This window comes from Chrysoperla carnea, chromosome 3 (assembly GCF_905475395.1).
Source record: "Chrysoperla carnea chromosome 3, inChrCarn1.1, whole genome shotgun sequence".
Classification (NCBI taxonomy): Eukaryota; Metazoa; Arthropoda; class Insecta; order Neuroptera; family Chrysopidae; genus Chrysoperla; species Chrysoperla carnea.
In genome coordinates this window covers 49383393-49408339 of record NC_058339.1, presented here as the reverse complement: position 1 = coordinate 49408339, position 24947 = coordinate 49383393, and the positions used below count along the sequence as shown (strand labels likewise).

At 27.5% G+C, this 24947-nt stretch overlaps 3 protein-coding genes and 1 non-coding gene across 6 annotated transcripts in view; 3 read left to right on the top strand and 1 right to left on the bottom strand.

Moving 5' to 3' along the window:
* LOC123296668 (proton-coupled amino acid transporter-like protein pathetic) overlaps nt 1–3889 on the top strand; it is a 34889-nt gene extending 31000 nt beyond the window's left edge. Inside the window, exons 3-5 of one of the 2 annotated variants that reach the window (XM_044878244.1) lie at nt 261–401; nt 1076–1888; nt 2170–3889. In XM_044878244.1, coding sequence (XP_044734179.1) covers nt 328–401; nt 1076–1888; nt 2170–2584 — 1302 coding nt within the window. In that variant the 5' untranslated portion in view covers nt 261–327 and the 3' untranslated portion in view covers nt 2585–3889. The remainder of the gene's footprint in view (nt 1–260; nt 402–1075; nt 1889–2169) is intronic. The other variant, XM_044878243.1, reaches the window with a different exon arrangement.
* Nucleotides 3890–7633: 3744 nt separating this feature from the next.
* On the bottom strand, nt 7634–11245 carry LOC123296665 (muscle M-line assembly protein unc-89-like). Its single transcript, XM_044878239.1, has 2 exons — nt 10877–11245; nt 7634–9663 (listed from the first exon to the last, which is right to left on the bottom strand). The coding sequence occupies exons 1-2, from the start codon at nt 11050–11052 to the stop codon at nt 7698–7700; spliced, it is 2142 nt and encodes a 713-aa protein (XP_044734174.1). The 5' UTR covers nt 11053–11245; the 3' UTR covers nt 7634–7697.
* Nucleotides 11246–12623: 1378 nt separating this feature from the next.
* Nucleotides 12624–20533, top strand: LOC123296681 (syntaxin-6). 2 transcript variants are annotated; one of them, XM_044878261.1, is made up of 7 exons: nt 12624–12761; nt 17372–17544; nt 18332–18426; nt 18655–18714; nt 19313–19542; nt 19604–19698; nt 20243–20533. In XM_044878261.1, the coding sequence occupies exons 1-7, from the start codon at nt 12727–12729 to the stop codon at nt 20317–20319; spliced, it is 765 nt and encodes a 254-aa protein (XP_044734196.1). In that variant the 5' UTR covers nt 12624–12726; the 3' UTR covers nt 20320–20533. The 2 variants fall into 2 exon arrangements, with proteins under 2 accessions (XP_044734196.1, XP_044734197.1); XM_044878262.1 differs by lacking the exon at nt 12624–12761 and adding an exon at nt 13209–13303 and having other exon boundaries at nt 20243–20532.
* On the top strand, nt 17263–17334 carry Trnad-guc. Its single transcript has one exon. It is a non-coding gene; the product is annotated as a tRNA-Asp (tRNA).
* Nucleotides 20534–24947: the final 4414 nt, after the last annotated feature.

The following is a 24947-nucleotide window of genomic DNA, read 5'->3' as shown; positions in this document are numbered from 1 at the left end:
CTTTTATGTTTGAAACTATCACTATTGTAAGATATGTTCAGATTAGTTAGGATACTTTAAAATTAGGGTTTGAATTTTCATTTTTCCAAACAATTTAGAGAAATTTTTGAATGACTATACAGCAGTAATTTATTTTAGTTCATATTTTAATCTCTCTAAAATATTTTAGAAAATTATTTTTGAAAAATTTAATTAATTTTAAGTTTTTTTGTGGATATTTTAAGAATAATTATTAATCTTTATTATTGGGGATTTTACAGATATAAATCAGAGAAAAATGAAGTGCCAGTTACACTTGCAAATGGATCCACTGTCCCACTTGTATCAATGTTGAATGTTGTCGATGGGGAAAATAATGATTATGATCCATTTGCGAATAGATCTGTTCCACATCCAACATCGTAAGTTTTATTTTTATTTTTTATAATAACTAATAACTGATAATGAATTGAAAGTTGTACCGAAACGTTTTATAAACAATTTCCTATGTTAAAAAGTAAATAATAGACCCATATTTTCCATAAACCACCACAATTATAACAATGGAATCTAACCACGTTCAAATTATTATAAAAATATGCATCTCGGAATCTTCGCTGATTTTTGCATGGTGCCCCACAAACATAAAACGAGTTACGATTTTATGGACATAGATTAATCAATTCATTTTATTAATAAAAAATCATCACAGAAATTTTTTGCTATTGAATATTAATAAATCATTCGGCTTCAAAATTATCTCAATTTGTTACTGGCTGAAATCATATTCCCGAAAAACTGCAAATCTTTCAAATGCAATTTGTTTTCGATACAATGATACTTTCTTGTTCTGTTATTATCAGTCGCTAGACTGGTTGCAGTAATATTCGCTTCGTCTTTTTGGAGTTTTTAAAGTTAATATATGCAAATAATGTTTGGTATTTTTTTTTTTTTTTTGAAAATTTAATTATGTCAAAAAAACTCTGGTACTAAGGCTCCAGTATAGTTTTCAAATAATTCAGTAGGATCTAAATAACAATATTCTTTTTCCATGATTTAAAAGTATAAAATGAGTTTTTTTTGTTTTGTTTTGCAGAGACTTGGACACTTTGATTCATTTACTTAAAGGAAGTTTAGGCAGTGGTATATTAGCTATGCCACTTGCTTTCAAAAACGCTGGATTGGCTTTTGGATTAATTGCAACATGCTTGATTGGATTAATATGTACATATTGTGTACATATTTTGGTAAAATGTTCCCATAAATTATGCAAGCGAACTCAAGTACCATCGTTGGGATTTGCTGAAGTTGCAGAAACAGCATTTTTAGCTGGACCAGAATCTCTTCATAAATATTCAAGATTAGCAAAATTCATGATAAATGCTTTCCTTGTAATTGATCTGTTAGGATGTTGTTGTGTATATATTGTTTTTGTCTCGACAAATTTAAGAGAATTTCTGGGTCCATATTTGGATGGTCCCAATTTTGATCTTAGGTTATACATGCTTGCACTTTTACCATTATTAATTCCATGCAATTTGATCAGAAATTTAAAATATTTAGCACCTTTTTCTATGGTAGCAAACATTTTGATGGGTGCCGGAATTAGTATCACTTTCTATTACATTCTAACAGATATTCCTCCAATTGATTCAGTTGCCCCTATTGCTGAGCCACAACATTGGCCAATGTTCTTCGGAACAGTAATCTTTGCTTTGGAAGGTATTGGTGTAGTTTTACCCTTAGAAAATAACATGAAAACACCAAACCATTTCATTGGATGTCCTGGTGTACTTAATTTTGGAATGTTTATTGTTGTCCTTTTATATTCGGCTACTGGATTCTTTGGATATTTAAAATACGGCGACCTTACCCAAGGAAGCATCACAATCAATCTCCCACAAGATACGTAAGTATTTTTTTTAGTGTTATCACTCCAACTAAGAGATTTAATAACAAAATTTCCCTAATAAATTAAAAATCAGCTATCAACACGACGCTTAGATTTATTACGCAAAATTAATTATGTTCTAGTAAAAAAAAAGGCTAGTGTCAATAGTCAATGAAAAAAAAGTAAAAATTAGGCAATAAAGTAAAATCAATTTTACTCCCTTAAAATTTTCCGAATCCGCGCTTGCTCATTATCCAATAAAGTACATGATATTAAAATTTTGTTTTCTATTGTTACAGATTAGCTGGTATGGTTAAGTTAATGATTGCCGTAGCCATTTTCTTTACTTATAGTCTTCAATTCCATGTGCCAATGGAAATTATCTGGAAAAATGCCAAACATAATTTCAGCACCAAAAATGAAATATTTGGCGAATATGGTATTCGTATTGTTCTTGTATTAATGACCGTTGGTATTGCTATTGCAATTCCAAACCTGGGACCATTTATTTCATTAGTTGGTGCTGTATGTTTATCTAATTTAGGATTAATTTTCCCAGCCATCATCGAGACAGTAACATATTGGGATCATCCAGGCATGGGTAAATTCAGTTGGCGATTATGGAAAAATATTTTCTTGTTTACATTCGGTATCATTGGTTTTGTAACCGGTACATACGTCAGCTTTAAAGAAATTTTAGAGATGTACCAATAAGAGAATCATATCGAAAACTTTTTTTATTAAAAAAAATGAAAATTATGCAAACGATGTAAACGCATGCTCTTTTGTTGTAAAAAGTGTATGACGAGTTTGCGCCAAAATTGCCAACGTTTATGTCTACGCCTAGAGATGATATCCAATACTCAATTTGTTACATTGAGTGCCGTCCGTTGTGTATTCAATCATTTAACCATTCAAAAAAAAGTTAGAATATTTAAGATCATTTTTTAATTTATAACAAATGCTTCCAAACAACAATTAGGGAAGTAATAACATTATTATAATTATTGAAGATTTTAATATGTAATATTTGCTTGTCTGAGACATACGAATGTCTGTTGGTCATATATGAGTTAAGCTAAGTTTTATTTAGCTAGTTCTACTGCTTAATGCATTGTTCTGGCTGTGATTTAAGAGTGAAGTTGATTTTAGTGATAAATTATTGAATTAAATTACCTTCAAAGCGCTCCATTTCTATCTAAGGAGCTTTAACAACTCCATAAAACAAAATTTTTTACAAAATTGACGGAGGTAAGTATTTTTATTAAAACAAGAAAAAATAATCATTCCAGTTATAAATGAATTTAAAGATTTTTAAATGGAGATTAGCATCTAGAATAATCCGTCGCATCGGAAGAATTGTTCCCAAAAACATAAAATGTTTTCTTGAAAAATTGCAACAATATAATTAATGAAACTAATTGTTACATCAAATTTTTGAATGAAAATATTTTTATGAATGGCGATGTGATAATCAAGTTCAATGTTCGATTACGAAAGCATTCGAACTAAGAACTTTAAAAGAAACAAGTCTTTTTTGAAAATTGTACTTGTATTTTGAAATTCATCGATTTATACAATACTATTTTTCAAAAGCATAAAGAAGCGCGTCCATTTCGCACTACTCGAATGCATTACTTGAGTAAATGAGAGACTTTCATTAGTCTCCATGTAAATACTCTTGCTGAATCATTCACGCTGAATATACCTTGTAATAATTATACCAAATTAAAATAACAAATTGGTAGAGTTCCGATACCTAAGGTATGAGTAAATTTTTGAAAAGTCTGTATGTTTTGTATAAAAACTGTTATTTAATACTAGGTTTTTATCGCGTATAAAGAATTTAATAACACCGCATTGTGTTTTTACATCGCATTTATTCTTTAACGGTTTTTATTCATTATATATTCAACGTATTTGATTCTGTTAGATTGATTCAACAACGTGCGTAAATGTGTACGCCCTTAATTGTTTCAAAAAAATTAACTGAAGGTGATCAAAATAGTATTTTTATGTGTAAAAAAAGAGGAGTATTGAATCAAATAATCATTAATTAATCATTTTTACATTGTATTTATAAACATTTTACGTTGTAATCAATACCATAAAAATAATTGACATCAAAATTATTTTTTTTTTAATTTTCGATTCCAAAAAAAAAAGTGTGCATCTAGTCTTTAAGATAATCATATTTTAAATCAATGTACACAAATCTGTTTTTAACTCATTGTCAAACTTGAATTCATAATATTCAAAAATGCCAAATTTTGAAAAGAAATTTCCGAATTTTATTATCTATGTCAAATAGATAAATTCATTTATCCAGAACCATTTAGGTTTTATATTGTTAACAAATTTTTATTTAAACTAACATAAGTACTTAAGTAAATCAGTATTTTTAAATTCAAAATTACGTGGTGCCTTAATATTTTTATAGAATAAACAATTTTTGATAGTTTTTGATAAAGGGTGCCCGACTGATTACATAGTAAAATTTATTCGGAACATATTTTGTACTTAATCAAAAAAGTAGCTTTTTATAAAAATTAAAAATAAAAGTTTATAAATTTTTTGTTCTATAAATATTTTACAATAAATGTTGAATAAGCTCGCCTACATGTTTTTTCTTTTACATTTTACCGTTTTTAAATAACTTTTTTAATATATTTCTAATTTTCAATATTTTTAAATACATTTCGAATATTAATAATTTTAAAGAATTTTTTCTATTCAAAAAATTAAATAACCCAAGTAATCTCGATAATCATTCTACATTAGTATAAATAACTAAAAAAAATTTTTTTGGACGAGCTTTTAGTTTTTGAATTTAATATAAGTGCATGTTCCTTTCTGAGATAACGAAGTTCCTTTTTGTTGTATGAATGATTTTAATTAGAATTACAAAATGTATACGAGGTTGTTCTTGACAAGCAATATAAGTAAATATTACAAAATAATAAGTTTTTATTTAGAAATACTCTTTTTAGTGAACTTCATTTCTTTTTTTTTATTCATTTGAGTTTTGTTACAAATCATTTTTGTAAATACGATCAATGTATCTTTTACATTATATACATACCTAATATTATTTAAATAAAATTTTAAAAAATTTATACTTGTGTTTTATTTCTAATAGACCTTTTCATCATGTCACATGCGCAAGTGCAGAGTTTATTTTTTCGTACTAACAGCAATAAGTAGGACTAAGATAGAAGATATTTGTTATGCATTTTATCACATTGGTTATAAATCATTTAATATGGCACACCATTTTACTATTTAATGTCCGAAAAAAAAATGATCGTAATAATAATACATTCTTATTACGTTATCATATTTATTATTATGTATCATCATAATAATAATACATTATTATTATGATGATACATAATAATAATACATTTTTATTATGTTATCATCATAATTTTAATTCTCATCTCTCTTTTCTCATCTCATCTTATATCAATCTCTCTTTTACTAAGATTTATTTTACAAAATATAAAATTTCTGATTAATAATTAATTAATTTTTTTCTCGATAAAAATTAGCCTATTAAATAGTAAAATGGCGTGCCATAATTTAGTACGAAACAAATGTGAATTATCGTGATTTTAAAATGAAAAGCCCTATTTCTACCACTCCCGAATTAGTACATATCAGAAATTTATCAAAAATTTGAAAAATATGACCTCAATTCTAATTAGATTACCTGCTTAATTTATCAAGGTTTGATAAACTTTTTTGGATTTATATGACATATCCACTTCAAAAAATATATTTTGTTGGAGATATAGAAAAATTAAATTCGATTTGTAAAATTTAACAAAATATAGAAATAGTATGACCTAATTTTAATTGGATTACATGTGTGATTTATCAAAATTGATCAACGTTTTGAATTTTTATAACATCATTATGTACAAAAAATCTATTTTTTAGGTATTTTAGCAAAATTTTACTCAAATTCTATAAGCAACCAAAAGAAAATTAAATAAAAATGAATATAATAAAATTTTTTTTTATATTTAAGGTGGTTTTATATGGTTTATGTATTTATATAATATGTTATATTTAAGCGAAGAAAAATGAGAATTATTTTGTGTACCTAACTGCTATGAAGTGTCAACAAAATCACCAATATGACGCCATAAGCTCTAAAAAGAAGTCTATTTGAAGACTTTTTCAGGAAATCTCATTACGACCTCTTGACCACCTCATTTTTAAGAACTCTCAACTAAGAGTTCTTAAAGAAATATTTTTTCTGATAGCGTGTCAGAAATACCAATTCTTTAAGAAATCTTTTTCCTGATTTCATATAAAGAACTGTTTAAGTCTTCTAAATATCTTAAATAATTTTGTGATAGAATCACAAGTTTCTAAGGTATTTACGGAGGAAACTGCTCCGAAGTATCAACTCCCTTATACGATTTTCGTCTATATCGAAGAAAATACTCGCCCAATGGTCAAAAGAAATCGTTTTTTTGTATCTTTTTACTCAAAATTACTCTAAACAATCCAAAGAAAGAAATTTATCGAATTTCCAAAATTTTCTTTTAGGGCACCCCTTTCAAGAAATTGAGAAACTCGGCACCAAATTTCCTATTTATTATCTAAATAATTAATAGTGAACGTATCTGCCACATGTTATAAGATCGAATCAATTATTGTTTGACGTTTATAACTTTATTCCTTTCTGAAGAGGGCAATTTCCCCGGTTACCCCTATCTTTACAAATGTATATGTGTAGGGCATGTGAAACACCTGACATTTCAGACCAATAAAAATAAATTTATATGCCATTTCTGTACTGCTGGTGAAGTGTGAATTTTCCATTGAAATAGACAGGTTAATTATTATTAAATAAATCAATGGACTAAGAGCCAGCGCCTGCCAGACACACATTAAAGTATAAAAGCTGAATTTTTTTTTGCGTATTCTCACTGGTGTAGGGACCAATCTTTGGGGGCTACAAACCTTGACTAACGGTTCCTTCGGTAGGTAGCAGGTAATCAGGGGCGCAGTACCCGAGCTCTCTCACGTTAAAGTATAAAAGCTGAAATTCACACAGAGTGTTCAAATGACCATTTTAAGTCAATATTGAAAAAGACAGATCAATCCGAAGGGGTTAACACTCCCCCAGACGTGGTAGAAGGTCAAATGCAAAAATACACAATTCTTCCATGATTATGAACTTATTTCACTGCAAGAGTTATTTTATTATTTAAATATGTTCAGTATCACGTACTGAATGTATAAGCACAAAATCCTTACAAAAATAAGCGGGGGAAGTGCCTCCATTTTAAGGAAAACCGTTTTAGGCTATATCTCCATAACCGTGTGCTTTAGACCAAAAATGGTAATAACTTTTATTGTAGATAATTAAATTACCTACTTTTTTGTAAACTAATTTTTTTTGTATCACTAACCGTTTATGGCTTATACAACTATGACGATTTACTTATTGAATATTTGACCGATATGTCTTCTAATGTTAGTTGGATGGATTGATATGTCTTTTTCAATATTGACTTAAAATGGTCATTTGAACACTCTGTGTGAATTTCAGCTTTTATACTTTAACGTGAGCGAGCTCGGGTACTGCGCCCCTGATTACCTGCTACCTACCGAAGGAACCGTTAGTCAAGGTTTGTAGCCCCCAAAGATTGGTCCCTACACCAGTGAGAATACGCAAAAAAAATTTCAGCTTTTATACTTTAATGTGTGTCTGGCAGGCGCTGGCTCTTACTCTACAACACAAAATCAAAATTAATCAAACTATATTAAAATAAATCTTTAGATAAACAATTCTTAGCCTATAAAAAAGTTACTTATTTAAGTATTTTGAAATTAAATCTGTATGAAACTCTGATAAGAAACCAGACGGCCTTCTTGGACTTTTAATCTTTTTCGACTTTGGTACACGTTCACTTCCTGCTGGACTCGTATACTTTTTAGTTTCGGGTGAAGACAAATTTGGACGATCTTTCATTTTGATAGGTGATATGGAATCATGAAATGTAGATACTTCATTGGTAGGAACATAATCAACATAATGTGGAGTGCTTAACTGTAATGAAGGATATTTTTCACTTGGTGAATTTATTTTCTTACGTTTGGCTTTTGTTTTTTTTAATCCATTTTCACTGTCATCTAATGTTTCATTTCTTTGTGGTGTTGATTCGTTTTTATTTTCAATAATTTCTGCTGGTTGAATACTATCTTTCTTCTTTCTCTTTTTGGAAGGCTTACTGTTTGATTGATCTAACGATAGGCTAACATTTTTGTCTTTTTTCTGTGGGCTACATTCTTTTAGAACTGATTGAATTAGTTTATTTTTAAGTGCCTGAATATCAATATCAACTTCATTCATCGTTGATTTTTGTTTCTTCGCCTTCTTAGATTTTTGTGGACTAAGGTCCGCCGAGTCGATAACAGATTTTTCAACAGCTATATCATTCTCGTCTAAACTTCTATTATGTTTCTTACGCTTTTTATTTTCTTCTTTACTAATATTCTCAGCTGGTAATAGTTCTGAAACTGTTTGCCTACGATTTTTAATTTTTTTACTAAATTTATTATCATCCACTTTAAATTTCGGATCATCTTTACTAATACCCTCAGCTGGTAATAATTCTGAAACTGTTTGTCTGCGATTTTTAATTTTTTTATTAAATTTATTATCATCCACTTTAAGTTTAGAATCATCTTTACCAATATTTTCAGCTGGTAATAATTCTGAAACTGTTTGTCTACGATTTTTAATTTTTTTACTAAGTTTATTATCATCCATCACTTGTTTAGATTCATCTTTACCGTTTAGCTTTGCATCAACATTTTTGGACATTTCATTAAAAGAATCAGATTTGAACTTTTTCGGGCTCGTAACTTTTAAACTGTCGGATAACATTGATACGTCAATTTCTTTCATCAATTTTTCTTTCTTTTTCATAAATTTTTCGGATAATTCATTAAATTTATCATGAATTTTTTCTTTTTTAATTGGAGATGAATCGATTTCAGTTGTCTTTTCTTTGGATTTATCCTTTTTATTTTTGAATGTGCTGTTACTCGAAATAATCGAATTGTCTAATACTCCATCGCCTGATGGTGTCATTTCAGTAATAGTATTCCTTCGCTTCTTGGATTTTTTTCCAGAATGTGATATGTTAGTATCATCGTCTTTATTTTCTGTATTGGATTCTACAGAATTTGAAGTATTCATCTCTTGAATTAAAGAATTATTTTTACTCTTTCTTAATTTTTTGCTCATTTCTTTCTCAGGCTCAACCTTTAATACAGATTTTACAGCAACATCTTCCACAAACTTATTACTATCTGTTAATGAATCATTTTTATTTGATTTGGATTTTTTCTTGGTCGTCTTAGGATGATTTTCGTTTGTACTAATTCCGCTATCGTCATCCATTTCAGATTTTATGGATTTCATTAAAATCTCAACAATTTCACCCTTGATGTAAGGTATTATGTAGAACATATCTATATAAGTAATTTTAACCAAAATTTCATCTCCGGTTTTTACAAATTTCCCTTTCCAATCCGTCTGATTTGGTGATCTTGGTACAGATATATTAAACGCTTTATGAATAAGACACCCAACATGGTCTTGGCCTGTTTTATTTACAATTGCTCTTACATAACTATTTTCTTTTGGACAAAAAATGTAAAATTCAGCTTCCACATCAACAAATATAGATCCTTTATCATTATGAATAACACCATTAGACTGTTGTAGCCTTGGTTTCTTATATGCTAAAATTATTCCGTTTAAACTGAAAAAGAAACACACAAAAATTTGAAATTAGTTCTGTGAAGTTAAATTTTTACATTCGATATTTTTTCCCGGCTACATTTTTGTTTTGTTTTATTTCTAAAATCATGGTATAAAAAACTTATGCCTTAAAAAATTACGATTTTGTCGTAAAATCGAAATGTGAGAGGTCAGATAAAGGATATTTTTTTATTTATTTACAAACATCTCAATACTGTAACTGTAAGTCGATGGTAGCTTAGATATCAAAGCGAGTATTTTTTGTTTATTACATTATTATGAAATCATATTTTTTAACTAGTTTCAAAATTTTATAATTCAGAATGAAATCAAATATCTGTTCCGTATATATTCTACTATTCGATTCAACAGTCACAATAGCCTTAATGCTTTCGAGAGCTTATTAATTATTCACCTATAAAGCTGACAGTAAAAACTTTAAGTCTGTCGAAGCTAGCGGACGTTAAGTTCAATGAATTTCGACGCATGTTAATTGTTATTTGCTCATAAGATAAAAATCGATCAAATATTTTTAAATTTTGTCATAACAGAAGTCATGATACTCTCTACGTGGGAGATTGTTTCCATATTTTAAACAATTATGTACTATGTAAATACAAATCAATTTCCAAGGTTATAACACCTTTAAAGTTATAACGACCTATGTTTCGTTAATTTTCAAAAAGTAAAGTACTTTTTCAAGTTTTTAATGGAGAATATTTTAGTAGAATAGCGAGACACGAAGGCGAAAACCAAAGAACAACGAAAATAGCCAAGAATCAAAAGAATGTATGTAACATCGCATGGAAAATGAATTTTATGTACTTTGCGATATTGTATATTTGGCTTTCGCCCTTCGTATCTTGCCGCAGCATTTCAATGGACTTTCCTTTAATAATTAAAATAAAAAGTTATAATTATTATAATTAATTTGAATTTTAGAGACTTTCACCCTTTGGGTCTTAATAAGAATGACTCTTTTTATTAAACTTAAGAAATTATTAACGGCAAATATTAAAGATCTTTAAATAACCTTATCCTCAAGGATCTAGGATTGAAAAAAATTGCTATTTAAGAAACCAAAAACTAGCGAGAAAAAGTTTTATTTTTCAATTTCATTTTATTTCGATTTGTTAACAAAAACTCATCAACGTTAAACTGAACACAACTTTCCAACCAACAATCGAAAATTATAAGCAGGAATGCATACTTACGATTTATCATATTTAGATACAATTTTGTTTAAATTTTCGGCTATGCCAGCTGCGACGTTATTTAAATAAAATGGGTGTAATGAAATATGCTTAATGCCCTTTTGTAACTTTACACAATTTCTTTCGTCATTTAAAAGCGCTTTTAATTCATGATCCGAAAACTGAGTGTGTGACATCGTGAAGTTTTTCTTTGCAGTTTACTGTTTAAAAATCAGTATAATATGCATCCATCAAAATTTATCCCACAACCCACATAAAAAACACATTAATTATTATTAAAAATTGAAATTTATTTTTCACTCATAATATCATCATAACTGATCATAACCAAAAATGTTATAATATTTTCTTAATATAACGTGTAGGAAACGCACGTTGCTTTTTTTAAAAACTTTTCTGACAGAAAATTATTTAGGTTAAGATAGATAGCGCAAACTCATATCAGGTATTTAAAAAATGGCGCTCGCTTCGTAAACTTTTTGTTATTATAAAGCTAAAAATGTATACATATTAAACTTTTAATAGATTAAACAAATTGAACCTTATTTCAAATTTAAATTTACAAATTCTAACTTTATTTAATATAAAATTTAAATTCTTTAACTAAGTTTAGTTCTAACACAATTTTACGTGCAAAATTAAAGTATGTATGATTGTTAAATATGACTCTTCAAACTGTTCACGAAAATAAGTTTTTATTGTTAACAGATTCAAATAGTTAATCATAAAAGTAATATTTTTTCTATAAATTCCTGTAGATAGAGATAAATTTAACTACAATCCGGACATAGAAATATCTGATAATACCACAGTTACGAAATCATATACAGACTATACGTCTACTTGTTTTGTAGATTATATATTTAGGAATAAAAATTATTTTCATTTTAACTTTTAAAATATTCCAATATCCATGATTTTAACTCAAGCACTGGTCACAAAGATCGGATAAAAAGTGGTGTCATGCAGTGAGGAAAAGATCAATTTTGAAGTAGCTTCACGTAATTATGGATAAAAGCACACAAAAACGGGGAACGTGTCATGGAGGTGAAGTGAATTGAAAATTGACTGATCGAAAAAGTTTTCTGAATGCACCCAAATACCAAAAATATAGGTATTTCAAAATTGTATTTTTGTAGCCCCAGTATTCTAGTTCAAGAAGAGGGAAGTATCTAATTTTAAAACTACAGATAGAAATTTCAATGGTTAAATCACTATACAAATAGAAATTAACAAACTGATTATCCTTATCGTTTGAATTTCTATCCATGATTATTTGAAATTTTCACCACTGCAATACAATGGCAGTACGCAGCACTCGTAATTCTTGCGTACTATCTTTATTAACGAACACTAGCATGCTGCCTAGCACGATGACGTTATCAAAATCCATCGTAATGAAAATTAAAATTTAGTTAAAACATACTGATCAGTTTGCAGTTGTTAATAAAAAAAGAAACGCAATATAAAAACAATTGAAGGCATCTATAAACAGTGCCATCTGTTTGTCATAAATCAAATTTTTACTGTACAATACAATTGAAATGACAGTATGAAAATATTTTCTGTGTATATGTGAATATATGCGATATGTATATGTTATATTAAATTGCATTGATTAGTCAATACCTTCATTATATTTGTATTACGAAAGTAACGTTTTAAATGAAAGTCAAGTGTAAATAAAACTATTTTATAAATGTAATTAAACTATTCATCAATTAAATGTATTATTTTTTCACCTGCGTGTTAATTAAACAATGTGAAATATACTTAGTTTTTCCACATGATTATTGTTCAATGTAAAAAGGCATATTTGCAAGGCTTTCAGCCGATTATAAAATTTTGACATGACGCTTGAAGATCCCTTTTTTGTTGTTAAAGAGTGAGTAAATATTTATTTGTTTTAATTATTCAAATTCATTGTATGTTCTAAGCATTGTTGTGTACCCTATTAACGTGTAATCTCATTTGCATATATTTGAGTAGATAGACCTAACATAATTATATATTATTATGGTCAATTCTAATTGCATTTTTATTTTTTCAAAATAATTATTGAATCAAATGTATTAGTATGTAATTTTTTTAATAATATAAACACTAAAAAGGTTATTGAACGATGTAATTATTAATAATTATTTTGTATACTTTCTCCAACCGAACAGAATCTGTTTATATTATGGTTTACAGTCAGTTTATTATTAAACATTTTTTTATAAAATTCTAAATAATTGTAGTTTTATCTTATCAGCAAAAAATTAAAAAATATATTTCAATCAATCTATATACGTGGTAAATAGTTTATTTAAAACCAAACACTGTAGCAAATTGTGAAACTGTGGTCAAATAATACGTGGTTTTTATTGAATTTTCACAACAAAGATATGTATTTCCATGCAATATGAATTGCCAAGATCAATATAGGTACGTTTTTAGTCTTTAAATAATAGTAAACCAAATGAAAAACGAAAATTTCTATAACATGTACCTATATATCTGTCGGTTTGGACAAACCAAGTGTCCCGGGAGTTTTAAAGGAATTTAAAACTTAGGTATCGTCAATCGTAAAAATGATGCAATCGAAACCTTCAGGTTAGGTATGTATTTGATTTCATTGGTGTTTGATATTGTTAAAAAAATTTATAAAAGGTCGTAAAAAATTTGTTACACATTATTTCGTAATACTTTATATCATTGATGAAGTTCCTGATTTCATAATTTTAAAAGTATTTCGTGTTGTATGAATTTTGATTGACTTTGAGTTAATTGACTTGTGTCACGATACCTTAGATAGCTACTGAAATGAAAATCAAATTGTAAATTGAGTTAGATATCTACTGATATTTTTTATTTTATGTAATTCATATATATTTTATGAATATCCATCGAATTAGTTATTGTTTCCGTCGGTACTAAACATCAATAAACTGCAAAGTATATTGATGTTTAGTACCGACGAAAATAATATAAACATCAAAGTTAACAAACCTTAGTCACCTCCAACGAAAAAAAAACTAAATTAAAATAGTCCGGTATCCAAGGAAAATTTTGCCTGACAAAGTTGAAAAAAAATTTAACGTACCTATGCAAAACTTTCTCAGGAATTCGCGAAATATTGTTTTGCTTTGATCAGGCATCGACTTCTTTGGTTTTTTGAACAATTTATAAACAAGAGAACATTTTTAACCCCCGAACTAAAATAAGGAGTGTCTGTCTGTCTGTCTGTGGCATTATAGGACCTAAACAGATGAACTGATTTTGATTTTTTTTTATTTCGTTTGAAAGGTAATTTAATGGGGAGTGTTGTTAGCTATGTTTCAATATCGATCTTAGGGTTCCGTATTCGAAACAACTAAAAAGTAGGCGATGATCCTCAAAATCGGTTCAGTTTAGAGAAGGCTCTAAGGAAAAGAGTAATTTAATGGAGAGTGTTCTTAGATACATTTCAAGTGCGAGTTTAGGGTTCGGCATCCGAAAAAACGGGGGTTTTTCTCGGGGTTTTTTTTTCGCTTATACCTCCCCTTCTAGGGATCGTAGAGTACTCAAATTAAGCTTAAATTGTTTTTCATTAAACTTTTATTATAAATCAGTTCACCTATAAAAGGAATTTTTGTTAGTTATAAACGGACGATAAGTGTTACTTATTTCATCAAATACTCATGAAATGGAGCATCGAAGGATTAACAATAAACATTTTTTGTAGAGGAGGATTAAGTTAAATTTCAATAGAAGAATCATTTATAAAGTCAATGTAATATAAATAAAATTACAAAAATTCGTAGCTAAATGAATTTGGATTTAAAAAATTTTTAGAGTCTAACTTTAAAACTTTTCAATCCGTAAAATGTTTTTTTTAAAATCAGTTTGGGTGCTGATTTCATGTGCGCAAAAATTGTTTTTACATTCGGGATCTTGTTCGCGTCCAATGTACAATAAATTATGATGATTTTAATGAGAATTTGGACAAAAAAGAATACAACAATTAAACTATTGTTTTTAAAAATGCGGCGTTTTGTTTTTATTAATTAAAACTTTGTCAAGCTTTGTCTCGTGATTACTTCAAATTATCGCCATATAATAAACATTTTTCTGCATATTATGACCTTATGATAATTTCATGATTATCACAATACTTTTCCTGCAAACTATGACCTCTTGATTATTTTGTAACAAACATACAGTTTTTTTGCATCTTATATTTTCCTCCTTTAGCCAATCAAAAAATTACTCTAACAAAAGTTGCAGAGTTTGATATGGGCATCATGTTTTGACATCGGATTGAATCTAGTTCTTCGGGTTTCTTTAATAGCCAATTTAGATCCTAAACGGTAAACGATAGAATAACACTTTAAATTACAAAGTTAATCTTCATAAAAAAAACTGTCAATTTTTGTTTTAAACATTTTTTCGAAAAACGTTAGCTTTCAGAGGAAATGTGACTTAGAAATATTCATAATCATTATTACATTTAATCGAAAGAAACACGCTAACACGGACAATAGAGGACATTCGCCTATGTCCATGACTTTGATCTACAATTATCGATAAACTTTAAGCATATTTTATTTCGATTAAATGCAATAAGTCGCTTTCTTCCGAAAGCTAACGTTTTTCAAAAAAAATGTTTTAAACAAAAATTGTTAGTTTCTTTATGAGGAGCAACTTTCTAATTTAAAGTGTTATTCTGTATTTTACTGTTTAGAATCTAAATTGGCTATTAAAGAAACCCGAATAACTAGATCCAATCCGATATCAGAACATGATGCCCCCCATCAAACTCTGCAACTTTTGTTTAAGTTATTTTTTGAATGGTTAACTACAAAACGAGATATTTAGGTGTATAGATTAAAATTGCTGACCCCGTAGATACAGACATCTCACGCAGATTTTTCCCGTATATCTCGAGTGATTACGGTATATTAAAATATTGAATTTATTTGAGTACATGCCTGTTTTTAGTCACCTTTATTTGTACATAATTGTATTAAAGAAACTAGAACACAAACGAGAACCTATACTCTAGTATCTACAAATATGATTATTATTCAGTGTAAAATAAAGATGTTCCAGCTGATATTTAATATTAAAAAAACATAAAACAACAGCTGTTACTCTTTCTATTTTTAATTCTTTCAAATATAAATTATGATTTTGAAAATACTTAACTCAGGTTGCGCTTATTTAAATATTTTTGTAAACAATTTGGTTTACTAAAAATAATTTGTTTGATGATGGTTCTTCGTTTGTTCATCAAGATAGTTATGTTAGTATTAAGAAATTATATGTACGTAAAAAAAATTTTCATTTCAGTTTTATTATCGAACTCGTTGATTTTTCGAAAAAATGTTTTGAGCAAAAAAAGATGTTGCTATTTTTACGAGAAATATTTTTGCCCTTCTAAGTTTTGATCTATCTCTAGTCGATTTTGAACAATTTGCACCCTCTGTAGTTAGTAAAAGAAAACCTAATGGATTAGGTAAAAATCTTCATGGTCCGCCAAATTTGTAACTCTGAAGCGAGGTGTATTCAAGCCCATGTTTATACGCATTTCTTATATTGTTTTGATGCCAAGAATTAGTTCTTTCAGTGAAGAACTCTTATTTTAAATCTGTCTGTATATAACAGAAAACCTCAAATTACTAACACTTTTTTGTTCCTAATAAAAACACGAATAGTCTCTTTCTAAAACTCATATTCAATTATTTTCAGTAAAAATGTTAGGTTCAGTAAATAATAAATATTTGTAGTTACGTACCCGCTTCACTGGGCAATTTCAACTTTAAAAGTACCTATAAAGGTTACCACGATATAGCCGTTATTCCCCCTGTCTTCACCTGTCTCCTCTTTTGTTCACAATTACATGGATTTTAATTTTTTGTTGCGGCACCCTAATTTTTTAATAGCCTATGTTATATTTACTGACAATATAGCATTATATAGACGAAATAATTTTTAAAACGAATAAGTAATTCTACCCTTTGATCAGGGTCAACAAAATCGGTGCAGCCGTTCTTGAGTTTTAAACGGTGTGTAACTAACTCGACTTTCTTTTATATATTAAGAAGGAGGTATTTTTAATAAGATAACAAAATAATAATTTGAGTCTTGAGGAAATCTTATCTAGGAATGTACTACTCATCTCCCCATAATTAAGTAGTAATATAGAGAATAGTTGTTGCACTTATCTATTGTTTTATATTTAATTTCTAAAAAATACTTCATAATTTGCATTTATTTATAAACAAAATTAAATTCCTAATCAAAATGTTGATAAATATTAAATAACTTATTTTGTTATTCAAATCGATTAAAAAATTTCAAATATTTGAAAAGTATTGATAACACGTTAATACTTATTTTATTATTTTTATCATGTAATCAAGTCTTCGGTAGTATAGTGGTCAGTATCCCCGCCTGTCACGCGGGAGACCGGGGTTCGATTCCCCGCCGGAGAGAAATTTTTTTTAATTTTATTTTTTTTTTTACATACAGTGAGGTATTTAAAGCTCTAAATCAAGCACGTGGACTATATTTACGTTGGATTGAATTGCAAGATGGCGAAGTATTAACCGTTTCAAAAGATGAAGTTGAGTGGACGAATACTGAGTTGAAAAACGCTGTACGAAGTATTGAATGGGATTTAGAAGATCTTGAAGACACAATTGATATCCTTTAATTCACATAGTTTAATTTAATTCAAAAACGTATTTATGCAGTTTTAACTATTTATGAAGTAATAATCGAATAAGGTTTATCTACAAAATAATTATTGCAATTAATATAATTTTGAAGGCCAAGAAAAAACCGTCATTATAATATTTTAAAATATACATAATCATGTTTCAAATTTTACATGCATTGTTAATAACTCGTATAAAATTTATACTATGGTTTGCCAATAATTTATGTATATACGAGTACCGAATACCGGGAATTATATTTTTTTTAAATACGCATTTTATGAAAATTTGTTAAGAATAATCAAAGATAATTAATTAATTCTCTGATAATTATAAATAATTTAACATTGAAAACAAAGAATTGTTTCAATAATACATTTTTCCCGCTCAAAAAGTCGCAAAAACTCGATAGAAAATTTTTTTCCTTCGAATATCACGAAAGCTTTGATTTAGGCGAATATTCTGATTTTGCAGCTTGTGTAAATTATTTCTTCGCAGTGCTAAAAAGTAAATTTTGAAATTATTTATGTTAATAGATCATACTTAACAGCTCAACCAAAAAAACTTTCTTTTACCTTTTGCAAGGTAAAACTTACCTATACATTTACTTTTAAATTAAATTTTTTACTGAAAGGATTATCAAAAGTTTTAATGGTATAATTTGTACCATTAAAATATTTATATTTTGTTATATAACTTTATAAATACGTTATGAACAAAAATATTGCGCTAGTTCTATATAGTACAAAATTATTTCTTAACTATTGTATACGAATCGTAGAAAAAAATCCAACAAAATTCAAAATAGACAATAAAGAATTAACATCAAGGCGAACATTTATTGATAACACACGTAACGAAGTAAAGGTGAGTTAACTATTATTTTAAATAAGACGCGTAATTGTAGTATAGGCAGTGCTGCACTCTACGAATAATATTTTGAGGTATATTGACAATTATATTTGACAGATAATAGTGAATAATGTGGATTTTAATAAAACATATTTGATTATAAACACTTTTATTGTTTTCTTGCTAATAAATAATAATTTTTAATTGAAAATGTAATAATATTGGATTATGTTGTTTTTTTAGAATATGAAAGATAGGATGAATATCAACAGGAATCGTGATCGTGATCGTACTGCTAGACAGGTAAATATGTTATTGAATCATACTAAACTATGCGAAAGTAGAGTGCTGTACCTTGAATCACAATTTATATTTTATATAAATAGAATAATAAAAATAGTCTCATTTTATAGTACCATTCCTAAACATAGTATTTTAACTGAAATATTAAACTATAAAAAAACTTAGATTTATATTTTATTAATACAGTACTATCTATGGTACAAGACCATAATGTTCTATGGTTCACATCATAGTGTACGTTCAGTCTCTTAAAACCCCTGATAGAACTTGAAAGGGCTCCATTAAACGTTTGCAGTCACTCTATGGGACATCATAGAAGTTAAAATGTCTCCAAAATCCAGGGGTCTGCAATGTTTTAGACAGTACCATGGAAAATACTCGTCCAATCATCAAATGAACCCAATTTTGTATTTTTTGGATCTAAATTACTCTGCAAGCCGAGTTTTATCAAATTCCGAAAACAAAAGTATTATCCAAGAAAAAAATAACTTTTTTTTAAAATTTACTTTATAATGAGGAACTTCTGTTTTAAATGTTAATAGTTTAAAGTATTTCATTTATCGCACATTTTCAATTTATTATCATTAATTAATTTCAGCCGTTACTAGACAGTCCGGCCAGAGTTCCTATAAGTCATGGAACAACAAAATATTCAAAATTAGAAAATGAATTGGACAGTCCACAAAGACAGTTTTTGGGGGAAACATTATCTCAACAACAGCATATGACACGTATGCAAGATGAACAGCTCGAAGTTATTAGTGAAAGTTTAGGTTCTTTGAAAACTGTTTCCCGGCAAATTGGAATTGAGATTGATGAACAAGCTGGGTAAGTATTTAATATTTCACATTATTCTAAATTTTGTTAAAAATATTTTTCTTTTTTAAAGAATGTTGGATGAATTTGGCCATGAAATGGAGAATACAGAATCTAAAATGGATACTGCAATGAAAAAAGTGGCAAAAGTTTTACATATGTCTAATGGTAGGTATCGATTTTTAAAATACTAATATAGTTTTTTATTTAATTCGCAAATTTCGCAGAAATAAACCTGATTTTCGTATTTTAACTAGCAATGCCACGGAATTCGATTTTTAAATAGCTTCTACAAAAAAAGAAGATAAAAAAATAATAATGCGTCAAAAAGTGTAACATATGAAAAGATGTTGGATAATATTTTATCTATTTTTTTACAGTTTGATTAGGTAAAAATTTAAAGATAAAATTATAAATATGTAAAGTTTTGTTTTAATATGCCATGGTGGTTATGATTTAGAATTATATTAATAAATTTCACTTATTGCGTTTGGCAATTATAGCTATAGGTACAAAGTAAATGCCTCGATAATCTTCGTTACAAGACGTTGCGTTATGCGTTATATTTATTTGACCTATAAAATTTTTTCTGCCAATCTTGTAGAATCGCAATCTGAAGCTTAAGATATAACAGTAGCTAAAGATAGCGAAAGATATTGGTAGCAAGTGTTGCAATATCATTTTATAATGAAATATTTTTCTCTTGTTTTAGATCGTCGTCAGTGGATAGCTATTGCAGTTTTATCAATAATTTTAATTATCGTGATAATTTTATTTATTATAATGTGATTTAGTTAATTTTTAAATTGTGTATATTTGTTTATTTCATTAAATAGTTTATATAAATAATGATCTAAATTCTACACATAGAAAAAAATAGTAGACATTACACATAAACTATTATTTAAGAAAAATTATAATCTTAATCGTGTATCAATAGGTAATTCAAAACTGCAAACATTTTCGAAAAACTGTTTGCATAAATTATGTCATCTGATTTCATTTTATTTTACAAACATTTGAAAAAAATATTGGTCTAGTCGACACGATGTCTAAGTAATTATTCAATTTTGTGTTTCTTTTAAAATACAAATGTGCGAAGAGAGATAGTAAATCACATATTTACTACTTGATTAAGCTTTTCTATCTTCTGAACATTTATTAAAAAATTTTAATTACATATGAAAAGAAAGTCAAAATTTATTTACGACTTCAGATAACGAAAGTAACTTATTTGCAATATTCTGAATTGTTTAAGCGTTATGTATTTGATTTACTATTAAATGTACTATTAACATGTTTAAAATAATACGTCCAAAATTTTGAATTATGCCATTCTATTGAAACACAACGTTAATTTTCAAATTTTCAAAAAATACTACAACGAAAAACTACAGACGTTAACTACTAATTTTTAAAATACGTCTATCACCTGTTTTACATCATAAACTAACGCGAAAAATCATTATTTATATAAATTAAAATTCGTTTTTACTTCTTGCAATAAATGTTGTTAAATTTTTTACGATTGTACAAATATAATACGTGATAAAAAAAAATATTTATATAAAATTGTAGTATAATTTTAAGATATCAGCTTCTTATAACAGAAATTACTGCAAACAGATTTCGTTCAAAAGAAACCATCACTTAAGTAAAAATAAGCTCAAATCTACATTAAAAAAACTCAAATTTAAGATTCTTTTGGTAAATCCAATCAAAAATAACACAATAAAGAAAATGAATAGGATTTGGGGAAAAGTTAATTCAGAGCAGCATTTAAAGGTATTTAAAATGTTAAAATCTCGAAAGAAATAAATCGCGGATTTCATCGACAATAGGAATGAAACGGAATTTCTGATTTATTTCAATATGAAATCTATTAAGTTTTTTACAAGTGCAAAAACATTTAAATAGGACCGGAAACTATGTGTTTGTTTCTGAAGTATATGTTGAAAAATTTACTGGGGTATAATGTTTAGATTACGATAATGATTATGATATATTTGTAATATGATTGATCGTATACTTGTAAGCTGTCTCACGTAATATAATTTTAAAACGAGTTTCCAGTTCTATTTCCTGCATTCCTACCGCTTTCTGATACGTCATAACACTGTCGGTGACTTTCAATGAAAAAGCTCTTAAGTTAATATGAAAATTGATGAATTAAATCATTTATTTATAGCTATTTTAAATGTGATGATTGTGAAGACTGAATTTGTTTAATAATTAATTCTCGTATTGAATGCCACAAATCCTTTCCGATAATTTTGCGATCGTATCAGCAAGAAGCAGCCATTATTTACCTAAATTACACAGTTTGTGCTGAGCAATTACACTGAAGTCATTTTTTATGCTACCGCTAGACAGTGAAATAATGTATGCATTTATTCCATCGTTTATTAAAATGTGGTCAGCTTTTATTTAAGAATTTTGAATTCGCTTAAAATATTCGTACATCAAATTTAAAATGCTTTTGAGATTGATTTTCATTCTTTAAATCATCAATAGCAACTTCTTTCAGTGATTGAAGTACATGTTTATTGTGCAATTTTGAATTGATTGGGTTCGGTTTGAATAATAACTCACAAATCTTAAACGATTTAACAAAATATATTTCAATTGTTATTTTCTAAAATGCAACTCGAATTAAGCACTATTTGACTACATCAATAGAATTTAATAATTTAATGAATTCGCCCAAAGTTACTATTTTTGGGTTAAATGATTTTTGTCTAAAGTCCGAAGAAAAAATAATAATTTTAAAAGACATATTTTTATATTATATTAGAACTCATTAAATCATCTTGAACTCATTGATCATATTCTTTGTTTTTAATTCTTAAAATTTCAACTACATGCTTAATTTTAAACGTACTAGTTTTTTTCTACTCGCAGATTAAAGTGATAAAAGCAGTTATATGTAATAAAAATGATGAAGCTATTCCAGATTGGTTTCAATTTTAAACAAACCAAGACGACTCATCAAATCTATAAACTTTTCTATTATGTACGCCTACCAACAACACTTGTAAGAATTTGAGATTTAAATGTCCATAGATGTAAAATATTTAAAGACTTTAAAATTAATGTATAGATTCCAGAGATTTGACGAATCGACATGGCTCATTCAAGCTCAGGCTTAAGTGTTTGTGATCAAGTATAGAAATTAATTTAGCTTTATTGTATGGTATAGAAATATCCAATGAATTTAATGAAATCATAATAATTCAGAAATAGATTTTCCAATAAACAATCATGATTTCATACAGATCATTGGACTATTTTTATCATAGATCAAAGCTAAGCTAGTATTTGGGATTGAATGTCCGTACTTAAGCCCCTATAACCGATTTATTGTTAGAAAAAGACTATTTTCTATTAGATTATGAGTGGTGCTAATTTTATAATTATTTTGGTGTATATCTGTATTATGATTTAAACCTAAAATATAAGAATTTATTTACTTAAGTGGAAAATTATAAAAACCAAAGTGAGGTTTGATGTGAAATCAGACTCTAATAATAGAATTTATGCAGTTCTTCTTCCTACTGATAATTATTAGTCAGATTAAATATTGCGGTATAGCAAAATTTAACTAAACCAATGATAGATAAGAATTAAGTTGAAAGAATTCGTTGTGGATATGTTCGTGAACGATGTTAAAAGCATATTGTTGAACTGTTCTAAGAAACTACCCTGTGCCATCGTAGAACATATTTTCTTAGTTAAATGATCGTCATTTTTATGATAACTCAGCGCCAATCATCCTTTCGATAAAATACTGTTAATTTCTTAAATTGTTATAGATATATTGCTTTGGCGTTGATTGTTTTCATACATTTGATGAATTTTAGTATGTTATTGGACATAGATTGATCAGAAATTAAGATAATATTTCCAACCAGTCTATTGTATTTTCCAGTTTGTACCAAACTATTTTGAATTTCATATTAAAGTTATATTTGATTAGCTAAACAGAGAAAGAAAATGATTAAATATTTTTAGTTGAATGTACAAATATTATTTCAATTGCACTCTACCATCCGATTTTTCAATTAATTGTTAAAATTTTCAGATTTTTTTAATTACTGTATTTTCTTTTCATTTTTTGGGATTCAAAAGGAATTGAAAATGCATTCGAATATTTTTTATGTGCAACATCTTTACTGATGCATCTGTTAGAAATTGTTTGTGGTAAGCGACGTTAGAAAGAAATGGTTTAATGTTTTGAAATTTATAAACTCGTTTTTACGATGTACAAAAAAGTGTTAACAATTTATTAAAACAAATGCTGATAGATCAGTCAAAATCCTGCTGAAATATAATCGTCAACAAACTGGATAAAATTTCCCTACTCCTGTTTTGGATCCACAGGAACTCGAATCTACATCATTATTTTTGCCATAATTTATTTTTACATTTTATCTTAATAATTATTTTTAATATATTTTAACTGTTTCTTGAAAAATTGGATCCAAATAAATGAAACTGATATTTAGTATTAAATCTATAAAATAATTATCGTAGATAGAAATATCAAAGATGTATAAGATATATAATTCAATAAAAATATTATTATTTTTCAGTGTAATAGATTTTAGGAAAATTTATATTTTTAAGAAGTATGTTGATAATAATTTTACCGTAGCTCCAATTAGCTATATTAATATTTATCGACTTAATGTTGCAATGCAGTCAAACCTGTATAAGAGAGACTTCGGTCTAAAGCGTAACAAAAGGTTGAATAATTTGTTTGTTATAATTATTCTTCTCCCACAACGGGCTTAAAACCAAGCAAAAATTGCCGAGCTCTTTTCGAATATTTATTTGATTGGAGTTGAGCGCTTAAGAAAAATTTTTATTATGGAAAACTTACCTATTCAATACTTTATATCTAAAATTTCAATTTGGACGGTTCCATAGATTACCCTTAAATATGGAATTTTCATGATCAATTTTGCAAAAAGTATGTGAGATCAGTTTCAAAACAAACAAACAAACAGATTCAAATAAAAAATCTTTCAATATGTGTTTGTTTTGCAGACTTAGTCAATTGAGAAACTCAGTAGATAAGATACAGCTGCCAATGAAATTAAAATTTTTTCGATTCCAATTATTCAGGTTTGACAATACAAATTAAAAATTATTTTTGCTCGAACAAATTCGAAATTGAAAATTTGTAAATGAATCTAATTATGTAGCAGAATGGAGCTATTTCTGAATTATGAATTACTGGTTGAGTTTGGACCTTATATATAGTATAAAACAATGCATTTATGTCAGTAACTAATCAAGTTAATTTAAGAAAAATAATTTAACAATTTTATTCATTTAGAAAAATTGACATCCAATATTTTATTTAGAAAATTGTTGAGTAATTAAAAAAGAAAATGATTGAAAACATTTTTAAT

Coding starts and splice junctions, on each gene's coding strand:
- LOC123296665 (XM_044878239.1), bottom strand. CDS start 11,052: ATGTCACACACTCAGTTTTCGGATCATGAATTAAAAGCGCTTTTAAAT. Junction 9,664..10,876: donor GTATCTAAATATGATAAATC/GTAAGTATGCAT, acceptor TTTCTTTTTCAG/TTTAAACGGAATAATTTTAG.
- LOC123296681 (XM_044878261.1), top strand. CDS start 12,727: ATGACGCTTGAAGATCCCTTTTTTGTTGTTAAAGA. Junction 12,762..17,371: donor CCCTTTTTTGTTGTTAAAGA/GTGAGTAAATAT, acceptor TTTTACATACAG/TGAGGTATTTAAAGCTCTAA. Junction 19,699..20,242: donor AGTTTTACATATGTCTAATG/GTAGGTATCGAT, acceptor CTCTTGTTTTAG/ATCGTCGTCAGTGGATAGCT.